A 21,471-nucleotide genomic window follows, 5' to 3' on the forward strand; every position below is an offset into this window, starting at 1 on the left:
GATCTATTGGTACCATTTTAGTTAGGGTATTTGCTTTGCTATATTTGGGTTTTCATTCCTTAGTTTAGCCATTGAACCTTTATCAAATGTGTGACTTGGGAATCTTCCTATGTCTCATAAGTCATCCCTCCATCCCTGCCTGCTCTCCTGCTTATACAGAAGGTTTTGTGCTGATGTATTATTTGTCCATCTTTGCTCTGTTCTCTGTGCTTCTGTTTTCACATCCCTCACTCATCGCTTAGGTCAGTGCCTTCAAGCTGGCTCCTTAGCTTTGCTTCAATTGCATGCATTAATTTTGAATTTTATTTATTTTTGGCTCTCTTTGGGATCCATATGGATGTTAGATTTTTCCATTTTGTGAAAAACGTCCCTATAGTGTTTTTTTTTTTTAACAGGGATTACAGTAAATATGCAGAGAGTTTTGGGTAGTATGCACAGTAGACCAGTGTTGATTCTTCCACATCAAAAAGCATGGGTTGTCTCCCCAGTCAGATATGGTGTCTGTCTTTTGTTTCTTTAATATTTTATGGTTTTTGATAAACAGATATTTCCTTTGATCAAAGTAAATCTAGGGTTAATAGGGGATTTTATAATCTGCAGCAGCTTCATAAAGAGTAAACACATGTCTTACATTACCAATTTTGTACAAGTTGTATACTAATATGAAAATATCATTTAACCTCTTCTAGACCTGAGTGTTCTTTTATTAGTTTCAAGGACAGTTTGAATTTGACTGTATTACAGGCCCCTAACAGAAGTGCTGATACATCATACAAGATCAGAGAAATTTTGGAGAGAGAATTCATGAATTCTTCATCACAGTGTCTTCAAAGCATTTGATTCCCATTAAGTTTGAGCTAACTGATGCCACTGTTTATGACATGATGTTGAACATACATTAGCTATGAGAGTCATGTTTAGAAAAAGAAAACATATGATATGAATCAATTTTCATAAAGAACTTCTCAACATAGACCAAGGAGATGGGGAGGAGAAGGATGGGGGAGCAGTCCAGGGAGGGGTCAGTGGAAGAACTCAACAGATGTGATATAGCAATGGTTAGCTGGGCTTCTGTAAATGCCATGGGTTACTGTTCTCTTTGAGGAAGCAGGGCTGGGGAATAATGTATACTGTAGAAATTTCACTAATGAAGTCCTCAAATCAGATACGTATTAACAGGGATTCAAGAGGCTGAATTGTGGTGGATTAACTAGAAGGATCTGGGCACAGGCAGTGGTTAGCATTCTCAGACTGTATGGTCAGGGTGAGATTCACAAGGCTCTTTGCTTTCTGGTGGCCACAAAAGTAAGACAAACAGATTCTTACAGATTTCTTTTAATTATGCTCAATGTAATGACTCAGATTTTCCTATAAATCCCAAAGAATTCATAATAAAATTAAATGATTACAAAAGTAGTAAAAACAGTTTAAAGATATTCACAAATACTGAACTTATTGTCTATGTATGAATTGATTTTGACTTGTAAGGTGATCATTTAAAAGGAAGGAGTACATTGTAAGCCCATTACATCCTGGATCAATAGGGACCACCCATTCCTTTTAAGTCCTCTATGCATCATTGCTAATAGATTGCCCAGGGAATACCAAATCTCATTTATAATGGTTATTTGAATATTCTATGTAAAAGCTAATCTTCTGAAGACTTGGAGAAATCATTGTAGATTAAAATAAGAAATAAAGATTTGCATTTATAAGAAATTAATGATGGTTCTGAAATTGAGGAACTATTTAGTGCTGGGAGAAATAAATACAAATTGTAACATCAATCTGATTGAGTTTTGTTTAGATTGCTTCTGGTGATAAACCATCTATAATAATATAGATCAGTGGCTGGTGCTTGCTATAAATTTGCAATGTTTAGCATAATTTTTGTTTGCACTTCATACTAAAGTGACAACAAGAAATATGAGATTAATAGTTAGTTATTAAGTGAAAATGACTTTCATGGCTGTAGTCATTTTTAGAAACAGTTACGTGTAATTCATTTAGGGAGTAGAGGAAATTAATTTGCAGCTGTGGAGAGAGCCAGCTCATGACAACAAGGAAGGAAGAGTACACAGTACTAGACTTCAGAAACACGAGGGTACATTCCTTTCTAAGCCCTCATTTGGGTTCCTCGGTTATTTCGGTTGCTCTGGAGATCACTACTGTCTTATCTATTGACTCCAGAACACTCTCCTATTGGCTGAGGAAACATAAAAGGCAGTGCTTTCTCCCCAATTATATCACAGTATTAAAGAGCACAGGCTCGTGCATACCTAAGGGGATCGAGGCTCAGATGCAGCAGCGGTGTGGTGCCTTTTTATTAATTTTAATTAGTGTTTTCATTAGGAAGTGTCATTTTAAGTTCTTCTTTTAAAGAAAACGATGTATTATCTATTTTCATCTGTTTCACTGCCTGGCAAATTAGTAGTAATGTAAAAATTAAATTTTGTAGATTGCTGTTTCTTTGAGAAATGTTATTAAGATTATTAATGTGATAAAAATCTCCACCTAATGTATAGCTAGTCACGGTTATCTGCCAAGTACTGTTCCAAACCCTTTCTATGCACTAACTGATCTGTACATCTTGATCATTGGATCCCCCTAAAGACAAAACAATATAGTCATTTATTGGGGTACAACCTATTGAACACCCTCCTTATGTCACCACAGAACTAAGTTAGAAATATTGATATTTTAGAGTGGGGCAAAAATATACTTAAGAATTCAGAAATTTATGAAAGTGTAATTTTTAAGAACATATATGGAAGTTCTACTTTATGAGATATCTGTCAAAGCTAGATAAGAAATTTTAAGAAATGATGATGATGATGATGATGATGATGATGATGATACTAAGCCAGGAACACTTGGAAACAAAATTAAGTCTCTTGGTAAACCAGAGCAGGTATGGAAGGGCCAAGCAGTCATGTGCTGGGACTCCCTAAGGACTCACTAAGGTGTGATGTGGAGCTAGGCAGAGGTGGTGCTGAGTTAACCAGTGAGTAATGAGAGGAGAAGAGGTCACAAAGCAAACTTTCAGCATGCAACAAACTGTCTTCTCTGTCTCTTTCCTTTTTTTCAAGGACCTTCTAAGATGGTGAGATTGAAAAGACTGACACTTGGTTCTAGGTTGGGTATCAAAGATAACAGCTGGAGGGATGTCTATACTCATCAGGCAGCCATGCTGATTGGTGAAAAGTTGCAGTGCACTGGTATACAATACAGGAATATTCATTCATTCATTCATTCATTCATTCATTCATTCATTTTTGTAATCAAAAGTTATGTCAAGTTGCTGCCCATTTCCCCATCATTACACATTGTTTGCAAATTTTAAAGTCACTTGTTAGCTTATTCCAACTCAGTTTAAAACTCATATGTATATATGAATATAAATAAATATTTGGTTAGTTTTATCTGCCAGTCTCAACATCGAGCTACTCCTTTCTGCCATTACAAACTATAACTGTAGTTCCAATAGCATCAAGGGCCCATCAAGGAGTATAGAAATGTTGGTTGTCATCTGTTTGTCAGACATCACTTTTTTCTCTCATTTATCTTAATATCCCTGGCTTTTGTGTTGGGAGAGGAAAGGAGAAGTAGCGAGGATGCTGGAATTCTGCCAGGGATGAAGGAGGTACCTTAGGTTCTTTGGTTTGCTTTGGTCTGAAGTTGGTGACTTGTATTTTAGATGGTAACAGGTGACTTTGGACAAGCATATGATTTAGTTAGAAATTAATACTACCAGACTCTTGTACATGTTGGGGGAAAGCCTTTCTCTTACCAACTTAAGTCTAACTGGACAGCTAATGCAATTTCTAGAAGCTGGTTCTGCCTCATTTGTGCTTCACCTATAAAATTACAGAGGCAGTTGCCTTTAACCAATGTGTGAGAGAAATTGGTGTGGTTCCATAATTATTCTTGAGGGCAGCTTATCTACACTGTTGGGTAGTTTGATGTAGTGTCCTTTACTGGCTATTTCTCATTCTGTGTATCAACTCATCACTTCTTGGTGAGTGCTCTATGATAGTTGACATATACCCAGTATTGTGTTTTGTGGAATGCTTCTGAAACAATACAATGTGTGTATGGGTACACAATAAGTAATTGTTGAATGAGTGGATTGGTGGGTAGATAGGTGAAGAGGTTGTAAATGTAAATGGAGCTCTTAATTGGTCTAAGTAATAAAAACCTGGAGTCAGATCTATAGGAAAATGCTGAGAGATCAGAGAGAAGAAGAAGCAAGCCACCGCTACACCTTTCCCCCTTAGCATTTCAGCAGAGAAGAGAGAATTCACTGTTTCTCCCTGCTTATATCCTGTTTCTGCCCATCTACCTCAATTCCTGTCTGTCTGTACAGACCTCCACACCTCTATGGCTAGCTAGTGGCAAGCTCCGTTCTCTGACTTCAGAGAGGCTTTATTTATACAAGAAAGATATCACCACATATACCCCTTTTTTGTCTAAACTTTAAAAAGGTTATAACTAATATAAGAAAAATATATATACAATAAGTACATTAACTATATAAAATATATACAGGCAATAAGTAAATTAACAATGTCTAGTCCATTAGCATATGACAAATTCAGAGAAAATACGCCATTATCTATTCTTTCTTGATGAGTCCAAAGTCTTGTACCTAATTTACTTTCTATTCTAATTTGCATTATCAAAATATCTTTTAATGTTTTTTAAGCCTATAACACTTAACATACGTTACTTAGTTTCTTTACTGAATTTGGTGAATAAGGAAGACTATAATTATACTATCTAGTCTTCACTTCCCTCAGAGACCTGAGAAAGAAATAATATTAACTGAGTATACATGAAGTGTGACCAAGAGACTTCCAAACAGTGTGAGAAATGACAGAAACAGCTGGCTGCCTGGACAGTCACCCAAGATTGCTCTGCAATATTGAGGAATCCATCTTCAGCCTATAGGCTTAGCATATGTGACAGACATTTCTGTGATCCAGGATATTCTAAAGGATTGGTCTGCCTTATCTTGGCAAGGTTTGCCATTACACTGTTTGTCCAATTTGGACAGCATACTGTCAGCAGTTAAGGCAAGGGCACTTTCTTGCCCAGTGGCTTACCTTTGCCACAAGAAAGTAAACCCATGTGGAGTTTCTTAGGTGCCTATCATCTTCTCTGACATAGATTGGTGCTGCCAGGAACACACATGTCTCATTTTCACAAAACTATGTTCTTAAAAAAATGTTAAATGCCATAGACTGTAGATCTCTGAATTTCTTGAAGATGACCTCTTTTTCTAAAATATCAGTTTGACCTTGTAAATATACCAAAAGTGACTACAAGTTTGATTCTAATAGTTGACTAATTACCAAATTATATTTCCTTATTGTCCTACATAGTTGATAATAATAACTTTCAAGGACTAGAGATTTGTATTACATTGTTAAATGACCTGCATAAGTACAATATCATGAACAATATTAGATCTGTATTACAGCATGTTTTAGCAAATTAATCTCAGATTTGTATCAATATACAGAAGTCCAATCCAATGTAAATATTTAAAACTAGTAGTTGTTTTTGAGTAGATTCAATAATCTACTCTTTCATCTTATCATATCTATATCTCCCATTTATTCTTTTCAGAGTAGATTCAATAATCTACCCTTTTTATCCTATCATATCTGGATTCCTCTTTTTTTCCCAACAAAAACCTTGAATATAATCCACTTTGTTCAACTTTCTTCCTGTCATAAGCAACAACATTTTGTAACCAGTCCCCCTAAACATAACCCAATGAGTGACCAAAAACCACCCACCCACCACTTGGGAATCTGGGCATAGTCTTCTTAAAGTTACTTCTTGCTGTCTGGGGGGCAATGGCATCTCTAGGGAATCCTGAAAAAAATTTGTGTTAATTGTAAGCTGTATTATTTGTTGTCCAGTCTCTGCATAATGGGTAAATACCAGGCTTGTTTCAAGTCCTGGCTAAAGTGCTTTGTGATGTTGGGTCACCTCAGCAACCCACCTCGAAATTTTTCCAAGCAGTGTCTATGAGGCTGGATCATCTCATCAAGTACCTCAAAATTGACAAAAGCAGTTTATAGTACAAGCTGATTTTTATACTTGGTGAGATCAGAGAGAAGGAGCAAGCCACACCTTACCTTCTTAGCATCTCAGCAGACAAGAGAGCAAGTTCCTGTTTCTCCCTGGTTATATCCTGTTTCTATCCAGCTACCTTACTTCCTGTCTATCTGAAAAGACCCCAGAACTCTGTGGTTAGCTAGTGGTAAGCTCCATTCTCTGACCCTCAGACAGGATTTATTTGTACAAGCAAGATATCACCACAGATGTACATTGGACTTCAGTGTGGGTTTCTGTGTAATCTATTACACTGTTGATAACAAAATAAAAGACTTTTGTGCTCATTCTGTTTGGGCTGCTTGGCTCATAAAAATCATGTAAGACCAAATAAAGATGTATTTGTATTCATATATACATATTAATATATTTGTGTTCTTATTTATACACATGTATATATACACATATGTATGTATACACACACTTTTATTCTCTTTATTAGTTGATTATTAAAAGCTAAGATTTTCTTTAGTCTTATTGCCCAATTCTTGATGCTTTTATGAATAAATATCTTAGGTACAATTTTATACTTACTTCATTATTTTGGTATTTAAGTATTAAAATGTGCTATGCAAACTCTGAAATGAAGTTCTGCATGATCCTTATAGCATTTAGGTGAGGCTGGCAATTACAAATCTAAACAATCACCTTTTAGAGTTGTATTCGGATGTGAGAAATGGGCTGTAAGAGAAATCAGGTGGTGAGACTTAGAACACAGAAAGTAGTGATAACAGAGGAAGCTGTGGGCAGTCAGGGTGGTGGCAGTGAGTTATGTGTGAGGAATATACTTAGACATTTATTAATCAGTATTAATTCTGTGTTCCTAGGCAAGTTCACAGGGGTTTGTAGGAGCTGACTGCAGCAACTGAAATAGAGGTCATTTTTTTTACATTTAACTGGCTGTGAGAAGGGTCAACTAAGCTATTCTTTTTTTTTTTTCAACTAAGCCATTCTTACAATGCTCTGAGATCAGGAGTAGGACAGACTAAGTGAGAAATGTCAACTGCCCAGAGTCAGGAATATCAGGGTTGGATAATGTTTTGCATCCTCAGTTGGCTCAGTGTATGGTTTGTGAATGACATCACAGGCATGAAAAGCATGAACAGTTTGCCTAGCTTGCTACTATGATTAGTATTACTCTAAATGGAGACTGCATTGAGCTAGTAAATAGATCATCAACAAAAGCATTTTTAAAATCACAAGATTCTAAGTAATATTGGTGCTTTATGTAGGTTATCAGTGTATAGATACACAATAAGTGTACCTAAGAATATGTACCAACTTTGTTTAAGATAATAGCTCTATAATGGGACAGTGATGTTTGTTCTTCATTACAACTTGAGAAATTGCCCCCTGATGGCTAAATGACGGACAAGGGTGGAGCTTACTGTAGACAGGTGGTTCTGGGCTGTGCAGGTGGGCAGGTTGAATGAAAGCAGGAAGTGAACCTTCACTTCCTGCTTCCAGGTTGCAGCCTTGGGTTCTTGTTCCAATTTCCCTCAGTGAATGACTGTAACATTCAAGCCAAATAAAGCCTTTCCTTCCCAATTTGCTTTAGGTCAGTGTTTTGCCACAGAAGCAGGAAGCAAACTTGGACAGGGATGTTGAAAATTATTTGTGTTTAAACGAGCATCATATTACATATGAAATTAAATTAAATTAACAGAAAGAAAATACTGCTCAGAAATGATTTCCAGGAAAGCCTAAATTTCTTTCATGAATTGGCTTGCTTTTGCTTCATGGGCATTGAGAATTCTGACATTCTGTTTCTTTCTAAATTTTGGTTCTCAGAGTTCAGAACTTAATATGCAACTCAATTATCTTAATCATGCGGGGATTTAACAACTTGCCTATCTCTAAACTGTTCTTGATCTTCAAAATCTATTCCTGTTTTCTTTCTTTTTGGCCCCAGATATTATAAACTGTTTCCCTCAAGTGACACATGGTAATTGTACATTGTCATGGAGCCTGAACTTTTCAAAACATTGCCTGTATTTTCACCTTTTACTTTCTATATACATTTCTCTAAGCCAATACAAATTTTTTTGTGGAAAATGGATGAATAAATACCCCATGCTTCATACAGAAAACCTGCTCACTTCTTCTGGTGTAACTGTTCCTTTCTCTTTTTGTGAAGGCCAAATGTTTGCAAAGAGGAGCAGCTGACAGTGGTAGGGCTGTCACGCCCATGCACCCAAGCTTTCATAGAGACCGTCAAGTTCTGGAAGCAAGGTTGTACAGGCCTACGGTGGTGCGTGGCTTATGAGAGAAGGTAAGGTGATGTGATAAATCCTGTAACTATTAAAACTCAAAAGTAGAAGCTTCCTGTATTCCAAAATACTTTATCCAGTGAACTGTAGCAAATGGTTGGATAATTAAGTAAAGGGGCAAAGGTACGCTTACCAAGAACATTCACAATTACATAGTTTCTTTCAGCAATGGGATGGACACTTACTTTATGTTAGACCTCACTTATGTGTGAACTATTTTGGGTTATAGACACTAATTTTTAACTCAGGAGATGATATACCATTGAAAGCTAAAGATCAGAAACACAACAGAAACATGGGATATTGTGTTGGTTTGCTAAATTTAGCTCAACTTGTTCCAGGATTTCTACAGCTGTGAACCAACATCTGACCTGCCCTTGTCACTCTCAAGCACTTTGAAACCCACAGACTCTTTAACTTTATTATGGCCTTTGAATTAGGATCAACCCAGCAGGCTGCAAGACAAGAGAAAGCAAGGGTTCACAGTGCTTTGTAAGAGTCCAGGCTTCGTGTAGACTTCATTTTTTTTTCAGTTTTAAAATAGTTTCACAAAACATCTAAGAGCCTCTTGATGCAAATGATTGCTAATGGGTTGTATTTTATGAAAATGTATCAAATGGATCTAAATTTAGGATAATTCATAATAATAAAGTGTGGTTTTAGGTTAATGAATTCATTAATACTACTATCAGCAGTGAAAAGTTAGGGTGTTTCTAAGTAACTAAGCCTGCCATTGTACAGTCATGGTAACAGTTATAATTCAAGACCAACTCATTTGTAACTATAAATATTGTTACCTAGTATATGTGTGTATATATATGCATATGCATGTGTGTTTATCCTTTAGATGAGTTCTCTTTTGGGGGGTTCTGTTTTAAATTGAGAGTATTTGAATGACAGTGAAGTCAGAAAAAATTCCCTAATTATTAGTTGCTTTGTGGCCTTAAGTTAAATTCAACATTTCTCTGTGCTTTAGTGTTTAAAGTTGCAAAATAATGGCATATATGTATAGCACGAGGAGTGCTGAAAACATAGTTTACACATAAAGCATAATGCTTGATATTTCCCAGTGTACTCAATATGTGTGAATTTATCACAGAAAATTAGACAGGATGCATGCTTCTAATATATATGATTTATTGGTTAGAGGAATGTGTATGTGTGTGTGTACACATGATTATAATATATATATGTATATATATATATATGATTTATTTATTAGAGGAGTGTGTGTGTGTGTGTGTGTGTGTGTGTGTGTGTGTGTGTGTGTGTCTGTGTGTGTGTCTGTGTGTGCATGTGTGGCCATGCCAGCACCTGCCCATGTGCATGCACATGCCATGACATGCATGTGGTGGTCAGAGAATAGCCACGGGTGTTGGTTCTCTGCATGCTGTTTGAGGCAAGGTCTCCCTTGTTCACTACTAACTTAGCTGGCCAGTGATGCTCCAGGAATTCCCCCTGTTTATGCCTCCTATATACTCCCTAAGACTACTGTGGTTATAGACACCTGTACTACTGAATCCAGTCTTCATGTGTATTCTAGGGATGGAACTAGGGTTACTGGCTTGGTGGGGAAGTCCTTTACCAACTAAGCCATTTCTATAGCCCTAGAAATTGGTTTTGAAAATGGTTTTTCATTTTAATCCTCTTTACTATCCCAATGTGGTTAGATTGTTGTAAACAGTGATCTGAACCAAAGAAAATCCTCAGCCATATAGATGCTTAGAACTGGGAGAAACAAACATGGCTATGTATCACAAGGTTCGCATGTTTATACTCAAGAGCTTGCTAGTATAACAACTCTTTCTGTGGCACTGATATAAAGGGGCAGCAGTGTATGAAAATAATTGATGTCTTGCCAAGCATACACTTTTTTGTTTGTATATACATCTAGTCGCATCCTAATTGAAAGATACACACAAAAATACTAGGCTATATTTCAAGATTTTGAATAATTAAATGCCATAAACAATGCTGAAGCCAATAAAGTCTGTTTATATCAATGAAGAGAGCTGACACAGAGGAGAGAATTTGGAGGTAGTGGAAATAGAAATTGTTCTTGAATAACGAGGGATTTAGGCTAGGACATGGGGCAAGGTATATGATGGGGAAAGAATGAGCTAAAAGGTCGGGGATAAAGCACATTAGAACTTTGATTTGATAGAGAGGAAACTAGCATGCTTTGAGATGTTTGGTACCACAGTCAGCTGACAGGTCAACACTGTGGTAGGCTCTGCTCCTTCCCAACTGAGAGGCCTTTGACATCCTCCCCTACTGTAATTGCTTTAACCCCAGGGAACTTTTCACACTGCATTTATACTTTAAATAGAGATTTCATTCTTATTTTTAATTGTGTGTGTGTCTGTCTGTCTGTGCTTGTACATGAGTATGCTGTGTCTGCAGAGGCTGGAAGAGAGTATCAGATTCCTTGGAGCTGGAGTTACAGGCAGTTGTAAGCTGCTGCATATCCTATACAAGAGCTCCAAGCTGTCTTTCCAGCCCGTATATATATCTTCCTAGACTCAGACCTAAAACACATGTTGATTGCATGTCTGATGCAGTAGTTATGTACTATATACAAAGTATATAACTATAGCTATCCATCCCCTCTTGTATATACTCCCTAGTGTGTGGCAGGATTTGAAATGGAGGGAGAGATTTTTATAACCATGAAATGATAAATTTGTCATCAAAGGCATGATACTTTTCCTGATTCCTATCCTGTGTTCTATAGGACCCGCTACTACACTATCTACAGGCAGGTGTATGTCACAGAACACCAAACAGTCTTCAGGTGTTGCCCTGGTTGGAGCCGATGGAATGATGAACCAGGCTGCCTCTCCTGTAAGTTGTAATTCTTCCTGGCAAGTTTTGTTAGTAGGGAACGCTTTTGCTTCCACCACACGATACCTATTCATTTCAGCACCTTAAGAAGCACCACAGATTCAGAGCATTGCTTGAATCTGGTGGTTCTCAACCTTCCTAATGCTGCAGCCCTTTAATATAGTTTTTCATGTGATGGTGACTCCCAACCATAAAATTACCTTCGTTACTACTTCATAACTGTAATTTTACTACTGTTATGAATTGGATTGTAAATATCTATGTTTTCTGGTAGTCTTAGTTGACCCCAGTGACCCCACAGGTAGTGAACTACTGCTCTAGACTACACTAATGACTCATAGGTGACATGTGGGGAAATGCATTATGAAAAGCCTGTTAAGCATTTTAATGATGGGTTGGAGCTCAGGATCCGTGAAAGCCGCTGTATATTCTGTCTGTTGTGTAGAGGACAGCTGATTTAAAGGCAGAAGGGCTTCCCTTGATGTCCATCCCACCCCTCTGTTTGCCCCTTCCCATATCATCATATCTGTAATCCACAGTTGATTCAAAAGTCCAGAGGGAAATCACTGTATTAAATCTGGATGGGATTTCCACAACGTGGGCTTGCCATGATTAATTGCAGAGCTCTGGAGGCAGCTTACTTGTTAAGACGAGGTTTGCACACTGTTTACAAACCTCTGGTGGCGGGATTTCAGAAGCTTCAGAGTCTGGTGTTTGACAGCACTCAGGCAGCAGAACTAGTGGCATTACACAGCTCACCAGGCTGTGAGAAATGGCTCTGTGTAGTGAGCCCGTTATCTGCATTATGTGCCTAGGGTGATTGGGAAATCCCTAGATTGCTTCTGTGAGTCTAATCAATGAAGCTCCAGAGCACTGTTCATCTCTTCTGCCTCTGTGCTCCATAGGGTGCTTGCCAGCATCCTCCCTCCTTTCCCTGTGAGCTTTCTGCTCTTGAGATATACCAGAGAAGCTTTGTTGTATGCTTCCTGTATTAAGCAGGTATGGGATCCAGTGTTGTGGCAAGTGTGTTTACACTCAGGTCACTATGGCTAGTTGGTTTAAGATCATTGAAAAGATCTGCCCACAATGCTATCAGAACTGTGTTATAAAGTCCAGGAAACTGACAGCTCTGAGATAAGTATTTATATTTGTTGTTTAACAACTACCCAAATTCTTTGCCTCTCGTTAAATATTAGCATTTTGTTTGATTTTTTTTGTTGTTGTTTTGAAGATCATTTTGACTATACAGTCATCTTATCCATGTAATTTCTTTATACCAATGTTTCTTCCCTCTCAATGTGAATACAAGTAATCTGGTGTGTTGTTAAATAAAGGGTAGATTTGTATTAAGTAGGCCTAGAGGAAGCTCAAAATGTGTGTTTCTTCAAAGTTTACAGGAATATTCTTACAGATAATTCTGCAAGGCTTCACACAGTCAGCCATTGTCTAGTAATGGCAATTTTCTATAAGCTTCCCGTGAAGATGCCAGTCGAAATTTCTAGATCATGTTATAGTAACTGCAAGATGCCTACTTACACTGATGATTTCCTTCCTTTGAATACTCCTTTTAGCTGTGTCTTCTCTGGGAACCCATTTCAGTGGAAGACTGTGCTCAGATGGGGCTGATCTTCAGTGCCTCTGCTCACAAGGGTTCCATGGACCCCACTGTCAATATGGTGAGTCACCAATAGAACAATTCTGTTGCAATTTGGCACGGTCTACCAGTTGTGTCCTCATAGAGTCATGGCAGATTACCTCTCTGGGAATTGGTGAACACTGAAAATGAATTACTAAGCAGATAAGCAGAACCACAGTATAATAAGCATCTTAAAATACATTTTGTGGTTTAGTTGTAAATCTTCACAGTAGGAGTTCAAAGGGTCATTCTAAGAACAAGGTACTCTCTTTTGTAAAGAAGGGGTCAGATGTTAAGTTTGTCATGAAGCATGGCTTGAAATTACTGCTATGGTGTGGTATTCTGTGAGATCTTAGGGCTCCATAAATAAGCAAAATATAGTCAGCATGAACTTGATGTCATGCAGTATTGACTAATCTTATACCTGTTATCATAAAAAGAATCAGAAAAAACTGGAAGTCGTAAGGCTTGAGTGATTCTCTATGCTTCAACACTCATTGAACACGTACCTTTAAGACTTTCTTGTGTGAGAAGTTTTCTGAGTGACCAATTGTTTATCCCTAACTGCAGAATGCAGTCCCACTTAAAGCAGTTGGTATTTGTACCTTCTTGTGTCTACTGCTTGGATTTTTCAAAATGAAACCATGAAGTTTCTGGGGTCCCAGCTTACATGTGTGTGTGTTTTTTTTCTCTTCCACACTTGGGATTAAGGACAGTGCTCCCATCTTCAGAGAAGTTCTTGTGAATTAATTTCCAAACTCTTTTTTGAGTTGCCTCTTAAAAAGTGTGTGAATTAAAATAAGGCTGGTGTTCAATGATCTTACACATGGACTACAGCACTGATGTGGAGACAGGGACCACTGCAGTTTGAGCTCTAGGATGCCGGTTTAATATTTCCCAAAGTTTTAGAAAAACAACAACAACAAAATCACACATGGATCCATGATAACAAATTGTTTGACTTTAAACAAAATGTAAAAGTTGTTTACTAAATTGGTACTAAAGGTTTTCTTATTTTGGCCTATAAGTGTTGTGGGTAATTATAGATGTTATTGGTTCATCAAGAGATTTTCTTTAAAAATCATAATACTATGATCTTATAAATGCATTGTTTTGTGGAGCAAATCTTGCAAGACATCAGGTCCCAGAGGAAAAAGGTAGTAAAAGAGACATATGGTAATGATAATGGCCCAGTTATACCTGGATTAATTTATTCTTTATCTTTTATACCAGTGCTTGAATATTTTGATTATTCCATCTTAAAAACTGCCATATCACAAAGTAGTTAATGTGTTCTCTGAAATTCAAATAATCAAATTTTTCATTTGTGTAGTTTTGGTTTGGTGAAAATCCAGGATAATTTCAAACATAGGAAGAAAGGTTACCTTTTGCACAAACTTGTCTGTACACCATGAAGTCTCCAGAGGAGCAGGATAACACCAAAATACAAAATACCTGTCAGGAGTGCCTGCTCCACCTGCCAGCACTGCTATCCAGGCATGCTTCCTTTAGACCCTAACACTGTTTCTTCTCCTGCTACAGGACTCTTGTTGCCTAAAAGCTTTGTTCCCAAAGGGTAGATGTTGAGACTTCTCCATGGGATTATATTTCCCCCATCAAAATGTGGCACCCCAACTATAGAAACTAAGGTGATTTTAATGGAAAAATTTTGTAAACTTTCTAAGAAATCAAGCAGTTGAAAAACAAGTGGAGAAACCACTGGAGAAGAAATTGCACAAGCCAAATTTTAAAAGATGAAAAATTCAATTGACAAATGCTGTTTGTAAAGTGTAGCTCACAGGACAAAGCTTACTAAGCAGGCTGATTATAGCCTGGCTAGGCAGCCCCAAACCTAATGCTTCTCTAGGGGCTGGAGTTCTTATGTGTGGTATCTGCCCCCATGTATATGCATATATATCACAGTAAAATAATTATAATATTATGTTTGAAATTATATATAAAAATCACTCAAATGTTAGAAAATTAAAAATTCCAATTATTAAAAACCCCTGTCTATGTGATTGAGCAAACTAAAACTATATAGAACTTCTGCTGCCTGTAGATAACCAAGATGGGCATCCCCATACATATTTATGTTCACTCGGCTATGAAAATGTGGATACACGAGATCAATTTACACACAGGCTTTTAATGAAGGCCCTTCTGTTTTTTTCCATCTATTTTCTTCCTTCCTATTTAATGTGTTCTCCATTCATTGCCTGCTGTTGAAACCTTTTTATGTCTTTCTCTGAGCCTACTGGATCATATACAGGCAGCTATACAGTAGTCTATCACATCAGTGTATCACATGTTTTTTAACTAACTATTGAGTGTTAAACACTTGTTCCAAATTTTGTTCTAATTTTTCACACAATAATAAGGCTCATGATAATATTGTGCTTTACATTTTGTGAAGAATGTACCAGCTGTGGGGTTGTTGGAGTCAATGAGTACATTCAGTTAAAATTTTTGTATACTTAAGGATCAGTGTGTGTGTGTGTGTGTGTGTGTGTGTGTGTGTGTGTGTGTGTGTGTATGCTGTGTTTGGTTGTTAATTAAAATTGAGGTAAATCTTCTCTTTATTTATTTTTGATGTTTACTTTTAAGAGAATCTTCGCATCTTCATTCAGAACCAAAGATGTGAGGCCTATGTGAAATCGTCAGGTTCACTGTAAAATGTAGCCTGGAGTAAAGTCAGTGTTACCAATGTGTATGGGGAGAGAAACTCTGAAAATAAGCCAGTTGGCCTTTTGAAAATGGAGAAAAGACTGCAGTCCTAGCGAGAGTGGAAACATGCTAATAAGCGAGAGCAACACTTGAAATTAATAACGATTCTAAAATTGCTGATCTACTTAATTCATTTGAAAAAAATCTGGCTCTCATAAAGCGAATGAAGGAAATGAATTTGGACAATTAGGAAGTAATGAAGAGCTTTCTGAAATAACTATTGATTAAAGAAATCAAAAGGAATACTTTGAAGATTTGAACACATTCGAATCAAACTAGATAGCTGGTAGTGAAGTTTTCTCTTTTTTGATATTTTATGGCTTCAGAGAGACCTGGGAGTTACATGCACTGATTAATTTCACACACAAAGTCACACCTCATTTCTACATCTCTAGTGTCTCTTCCTTTTTCTCTAGGTCAACAGTCAAGCAAAATGATAGTGTGACTAATGGCAGGCTTCTATGTTTCTTAATTTTCTATACATAAATTTGTTTATTCACTCTGTCAGTCAATCAACCTTCTATCAAGTCTCCCACTTTGTAAATATTTATATAACAGACTGTGCACCAGATATTTCAGATGTTAAAAAAAATAGTTTAGTCTTAATCTGGTGGGAACTAGAGACCAGAAAGCCTATGATTATTATGCAACTCACCATTGCCATGACTGAAGATGGTTCTATCCTAAGAGAAAGAGGAGGGTGTTTGTCTATGACATACCAGGAGGGGAGGAAAAATTTCTCAAAAATGTTTGTACTTACTTATAGAAAGTGCATTACTTTTTATAGCCAAAGTGGCTAAATCATACCATTAACCTATAGCCAAACCCGGTGTTTTTGAACTTTCCATACAGAGGGATAACTGATGGAATTCTTCATAATTCTATTGCCAAATTCAGTTTCTGAACGATACAGTTCCATGGTTGAGGATTTATCTATTTATTTATTCATGTATTTATTTGTCCCTCCCCCACCCATGCATGTGTGTATGTTAATGCACACGCATGTGCACATATGGAGGCCAGAAGAGGGCATCCGGACATCTTTCTTTGTCTTTCCCCTTTTATTCCTTTGAGGAAGGATCTCTCCCTGGGCTTAGTGCTCCCTTTTTCTCAGCTAGACCTGAAGCCAGCAAGTTCCAGCATTGTCCAAGTCTCCACCCCTTTCAGAACTGGGTTTATAGCTTGTATGGGAGGCCTGGATTGTTCCTTGGATGCTGAGATCTGAATTCCCATCCTCAGAATTGTGCAGTAACTGCTAATTACGCTTTTCAGCCCAAGCTGGGGTGTCTTGGACATGAGAATCGCTTGTTTCTCCATTTCTGGTACTTATGGAAGTATCCACAAAGGTCTTCATCACCTTTAGCTGTGGTGTTTAGATACATTAAAAGTCAGAAGTTTATGGAATGATGTCTGGGAAGTTCTCAGGCAATTTGAGGCTGAGACTGGGCCTCACTGTTGACTCTCTATGCTATCATGGAGAAGGTGCTTATATTTCCAATCTCAGCATTATCATTTTCAAAAAGACATAAAAACTCCAGCTTTCCCAATGTCCAACAGTGTTCCCATAGTATTCTCAGAGTTTTATATACATCAAGTGGCCAATGATCTAAAGGCTATGGAATGAATATGCTTACCTCACCTTTCTGTACTACAGAGTCATAGAGACTGGTCGAAGAGCAAAGGCAAGGATGTTGGACAAATGAGATCCATACATTCTATGTTCTGGTCTCAGAGCCTCTTATCATAACCTGAGAGCTGGGATGCTCTTCTGCCAGTGTTCAGTGTGGCTGTGTGGTGTATGTCAGGTTGTTATTTGTGAGAGGCCTATTTGTGGGATGACACACTTGTGATTTATATTCTGAAAAGCATAGTCCAATCTGTCCTACTTCTTATTTGCTGTAGGTGCTCTGAGGATTGTACAGGGGGATCTCTCATCAGAAGGGGAAGGGCTCCAGCTGTTTTGTTTTACAGTCTGGGGAATCTGAAGAGCCAACCTCTGAGGAGGCTGAGTCACAGAAATAGCTGACCATGAAGCAGATTACAGCCAAGGAACTGCATTGACTGTGTATAACACTGATGGGTAGAAAGCTGGGTCAAAGGGTTTTCTTAAGTTGAAATTTTCTTAAGAGCATTTTTTATTTGAACAATGCTATAGTTTGAATTATGTCTCCTATTGCCACATTTCCTGTATTGAAGTCTGAAATTCAAGTACCTTATAATGTGATCTTATTTTGATATAGGCTTGCTACATATATAATTAAGTAAGATGAGTTTGTGATGAATCTAGTATGACTGGTAACCTTATAAAAAGAGGACATTTGAATACAGTTGTATGTGCCGGAAGAGCATCATAAAAAATGAAGACTGATCGAAACAATGGTTGTATATGCCAATAAATACCAAACATTACCAACAAATGTCCAGAAGTGAGGTGAGAGGTAACAGAGAGACTTAACTCTTGAATCAGTCATATGCCACTTGTGTGAAATATGTTTTCAGTTAATCCTCATATTGTCTATGCATCACATTATTTTCCTAATTTTACAGAGTAAAGCATGGAGAAATAGATTTGTTTTGTTTTGTTTTGTTTTTTTTTTTTTTGCTTAAGCAACTCAGCTTGTGGTATTTCATTGCAGTAGCATTGCAAAGCAGCATGGGAAATTCAGCAAATATTTCCCCTTCATCTTCTGCCTCATTTCAGCAGTTGGCCTGCTATAACAGGGGAAATGGGCAAAGTGGCAGGGGGTTTATAAAGGACAAATCCTGCTAAGGGAAGTAGGTGTCTTATTTTAATTGAATTATAAAAGCAGTCTTGGAAGGTAATCTTGGAAAAGAATGGAAAAATAATTAATTGAAAACACTTGAAAATGCCACACTTAAATGAACATCACTGGCAGATGCTATGAAATGAAGTAATGACAGGTTATATCATGGAGATGAATTGATATACAATTAACATGAGCCAGCAGTTTACACTACTTGAAATCTGTGCTTATTTTGTTTGTATGTAAAGATGCCTTGTATTAGAGCCCTAAGCTCTCAGCAAGGGATGAGCTTATCTGTACTGAAGTTACTACTGGCTACATCCTGTAATTAGTCAGAGGCTGGGGCAACACTGGCAACTATGGGGACATACGGTAGAGGGATTGGGTAAACTGTTTCTAAGGATAGTAAAGCAAGATATTTTTTGTTCTTCCATGTGTCCAGAAAGTGAATACCCTACTGTTTGGATTCCATGCATGGGATTTACTTATCCTAGAATGAATTTGGAAATCAGAACTTGGAAGAACTGTGGATGCACCCTTGTAGATGTGCTTTTCATAGCCATTGTTAAAAGAGACTGCATTGCAATTGCTTGATATTTGCAAATATGACAGTCTCAGAAGAGAATGCACAGAACCATCTGGGGTTATTTGATTCCACAGGGTGTAATTAGTGATGAAGTAGAACATGGTGAATGTTAATAGTAATGACAGTTATGGGTAACCCAGAGCCATGCTTTTTATGCTCTGTGCGACATGTTTTATACTTCTGTACCTGGTGAAAATGCTCACAGCCCTATGTCAGTATCAGTCTTATTTTACCAATATCACAGATATCAAGATGCTTTTTGTTGCTGAAAACACAAGACTGGCTATTAGGTAAATTATTTTAAAAAGAGTTTTCTTTGGACTCATGGTTCTGGTTCAAGAGTGAGGGACCATGTCTGGTGATGACCATCTTACTTGCAGATAGCACAGGGCATCATCATGTGTAGAGATGAAGAGTATGAGAGACTTAACCAACCACTAAGCTGTCCAATCCATTAACCCTGAGACATCTTAATGTATTATACATAAGTATGTGTCAGCCTACCAGAGCAGATCCAGAATCACCTTTTTTTTTTAAAGATCTGAGTGGTCCCATCTCTTAATATCTCATATTGAGGAGTCAACGTGAGTTTAGGGGGAGACAAACCTGTATGGATTGCAAATGAAGTGTCCCTCAGAGAACTCAAGTGATGAAGGCATGCTTTTAAGCTGGTGCTGCTTTGGTAGTGAGTTCACAGCTGAATGGATGTCAGATATCCCCATTTCATTTTCAGGGTTTAATGTGGAACCAAGCATGCTGGAAAAGAGTATTTCTGTAGAAGTATGAGGTGAGTCATTGTGTTCCTGCAGGTTTTGCTCACTGTAAGACATATGCTGACCTGTGTTACTGAAAAGTATACATTGTCCTTACAGAAACAGGAAAACAAATGGTTATAATGTAAAGGACTCTCTTCTCCAAAGCAGATTCAAACTGACACAGGAAGCAGGCCATAGTGGGAGGTGTGGCAGTGAGAGTGAATGTCGCACCCCAGTCCACACTGTTGTCAAGCTGGACAGGGCAGATCACAGCTGCTTGGATATGCAATGCCACAAAGGATGGAGATGAGGAAGTTTGTGTGAAAATATGTCTTTCGAGATGTAACAATATGATAAAAGAACATGACATTCCGAAGTGAAAGAAAATGCCATACCGTGAAAACAGAGAAACCTTACATAATCATTTTTTCTTTATTGCTGCTTGCAATCAAGTTGTGTATTTTTCTCTATCATATATTAAATCAAGTTCATTTTAGTGAATCAGGTACAAAATAAGGTGAAAGTGTTCCATCTAATATATTAACTGGTGCTGAAATATCATATTTTATTTTTGTTCTTCATAATTTCATATAAGTATTTCCTAAGTCTATCTACCTCTCAATATGTATGTATGTATGTATGTATGTATGTATGTATGTATGTATGCATGTATCTATCTATCTATCTATCTATCTATCTATCTATCTATCTATCTATCTATCTTATGGTAGGAAATTACCAATACGGAGCCAGGTAGAGATGCAAGGGATTTTAATAGGGAAAGGCCTTACTTACAGAGAGACCTAGCCAACCAGCAAGGCAGCATTCTGTACAGCAAGCTGAAAGTGAAACCGAAAGCCCAGTCACCTGACTGCCTCTCACTCTATGTCACCCTGACCATGCCCTCGAAGGCATGGTCAGACACAACTGTAGCCAGCCCCTAAATAGGAATGGCTACAGCTTCCCCTACAATTCCCCTTTTAGTCTAAAAGGGGATTAAGACTTAACAGTGTAAAGTATCCAAAATTAACAATCATAAAAGTGAAATATAAGAAGACACAACAATCTGCTTATGTCACATCCTAACTATCTATTTTAACCAAACCCTAAAGTCATCTGAAAGAGGTGTCCAAGACTGAACATCTCCTTCAAATCCCAACCATAAACTATAGGAAGCTATCCCTAACTAGATATATACACTATCCTAAGTGACAATAATGGGGAAAGGGGGCGTAGCATCCTCCAAGCTACTTCCTGCTGAAATGGGTTCCTGTTGAAATGGAGAAGTGTGACAGCCACACTGTGGCCTATAGGCTGAAGATGGATGCCCCAACGTTACAGAGGAACTTAGGGTGACTGTTCAGGTAGCCAGATGTCTTTGTCAATTCTAGAGTATATATATTATCCTTCTGTGGTCTTTGATAGAGTTGAAGACAGATAGTTATGGTTATAGTTTTCTTCAGTTATTATAAAAGATAAGTTATCTTTCTTTTTATTTATACAAAAAAGAGGAGATGATGGGAAATGTACTGTGTATGTTCATCTTATTGATTATTGAATAAAATACTGTTTGGCTAATGAAACAGCAAGTTAGATGGGACTAGGAGTCAAAGAGGATTCTGGGAAATGTAGTAGAGAAGTGATGTTACAGGCAGGAAGTGACATGGCAAGGAGACTCACATTTAAGTAAGGAGAAACAGGAAATATCCCCTTTCCCCTCCACTCTTCCTCCAGTGGTGCAATGTGATCCACTGGCAAGAGA

At 37.6% G+C, this 21,471-nt stretch overlaps 1 protein-coding gene across 2 annotated transcripts in view; it reads left to right on the plus strand.

Moving 5' to 3' along the window:
* LOC100765263 (EGF-like and EMI domain-containing protein 1) overlaps positions 1–21,471 on the plus strand; it is a 555,097-nt gene that overhangs the window by 59,985 nt on the left and 473,641 nt on the right. For both annotated transcript variants that reach the window (XM_035451664.1, XM_035451665.1), the window contains exons 2-4: positions 8,264–8,398; positions 11,131–11,240; positions 12,812–12,916. In XM_035451664.1, the coding sequence (XP_035307555.1) occupies positions 8,264–8,398; positions 11,131–11,240; positions 12,812–12,916 (350 nt within the window). The remainder of the gene's footprint in view (positions 1–8,263; positions 8,399–11,130; positions 11,241–12,811; positions 12,917–21,471) is intronic.

The sequence above is a fragment of the Cricetulus griseus genome (assembly GCF_003668045.3).
Source record: "Cricetulus griseus strain 17A/GY chromosome 1 unlocalized genomic scaffold, alternate assembly CriGri-PICRH-1.0 chr1_0, whole genome shotgun sequence".
In the NCBI taxonomy this organism is placed as follows: Eukaryota; Metazoa; Chordata; class Mammalia; order Rodentia; family Cricetidae; genus Cricetulus; species Cricetulus griseus.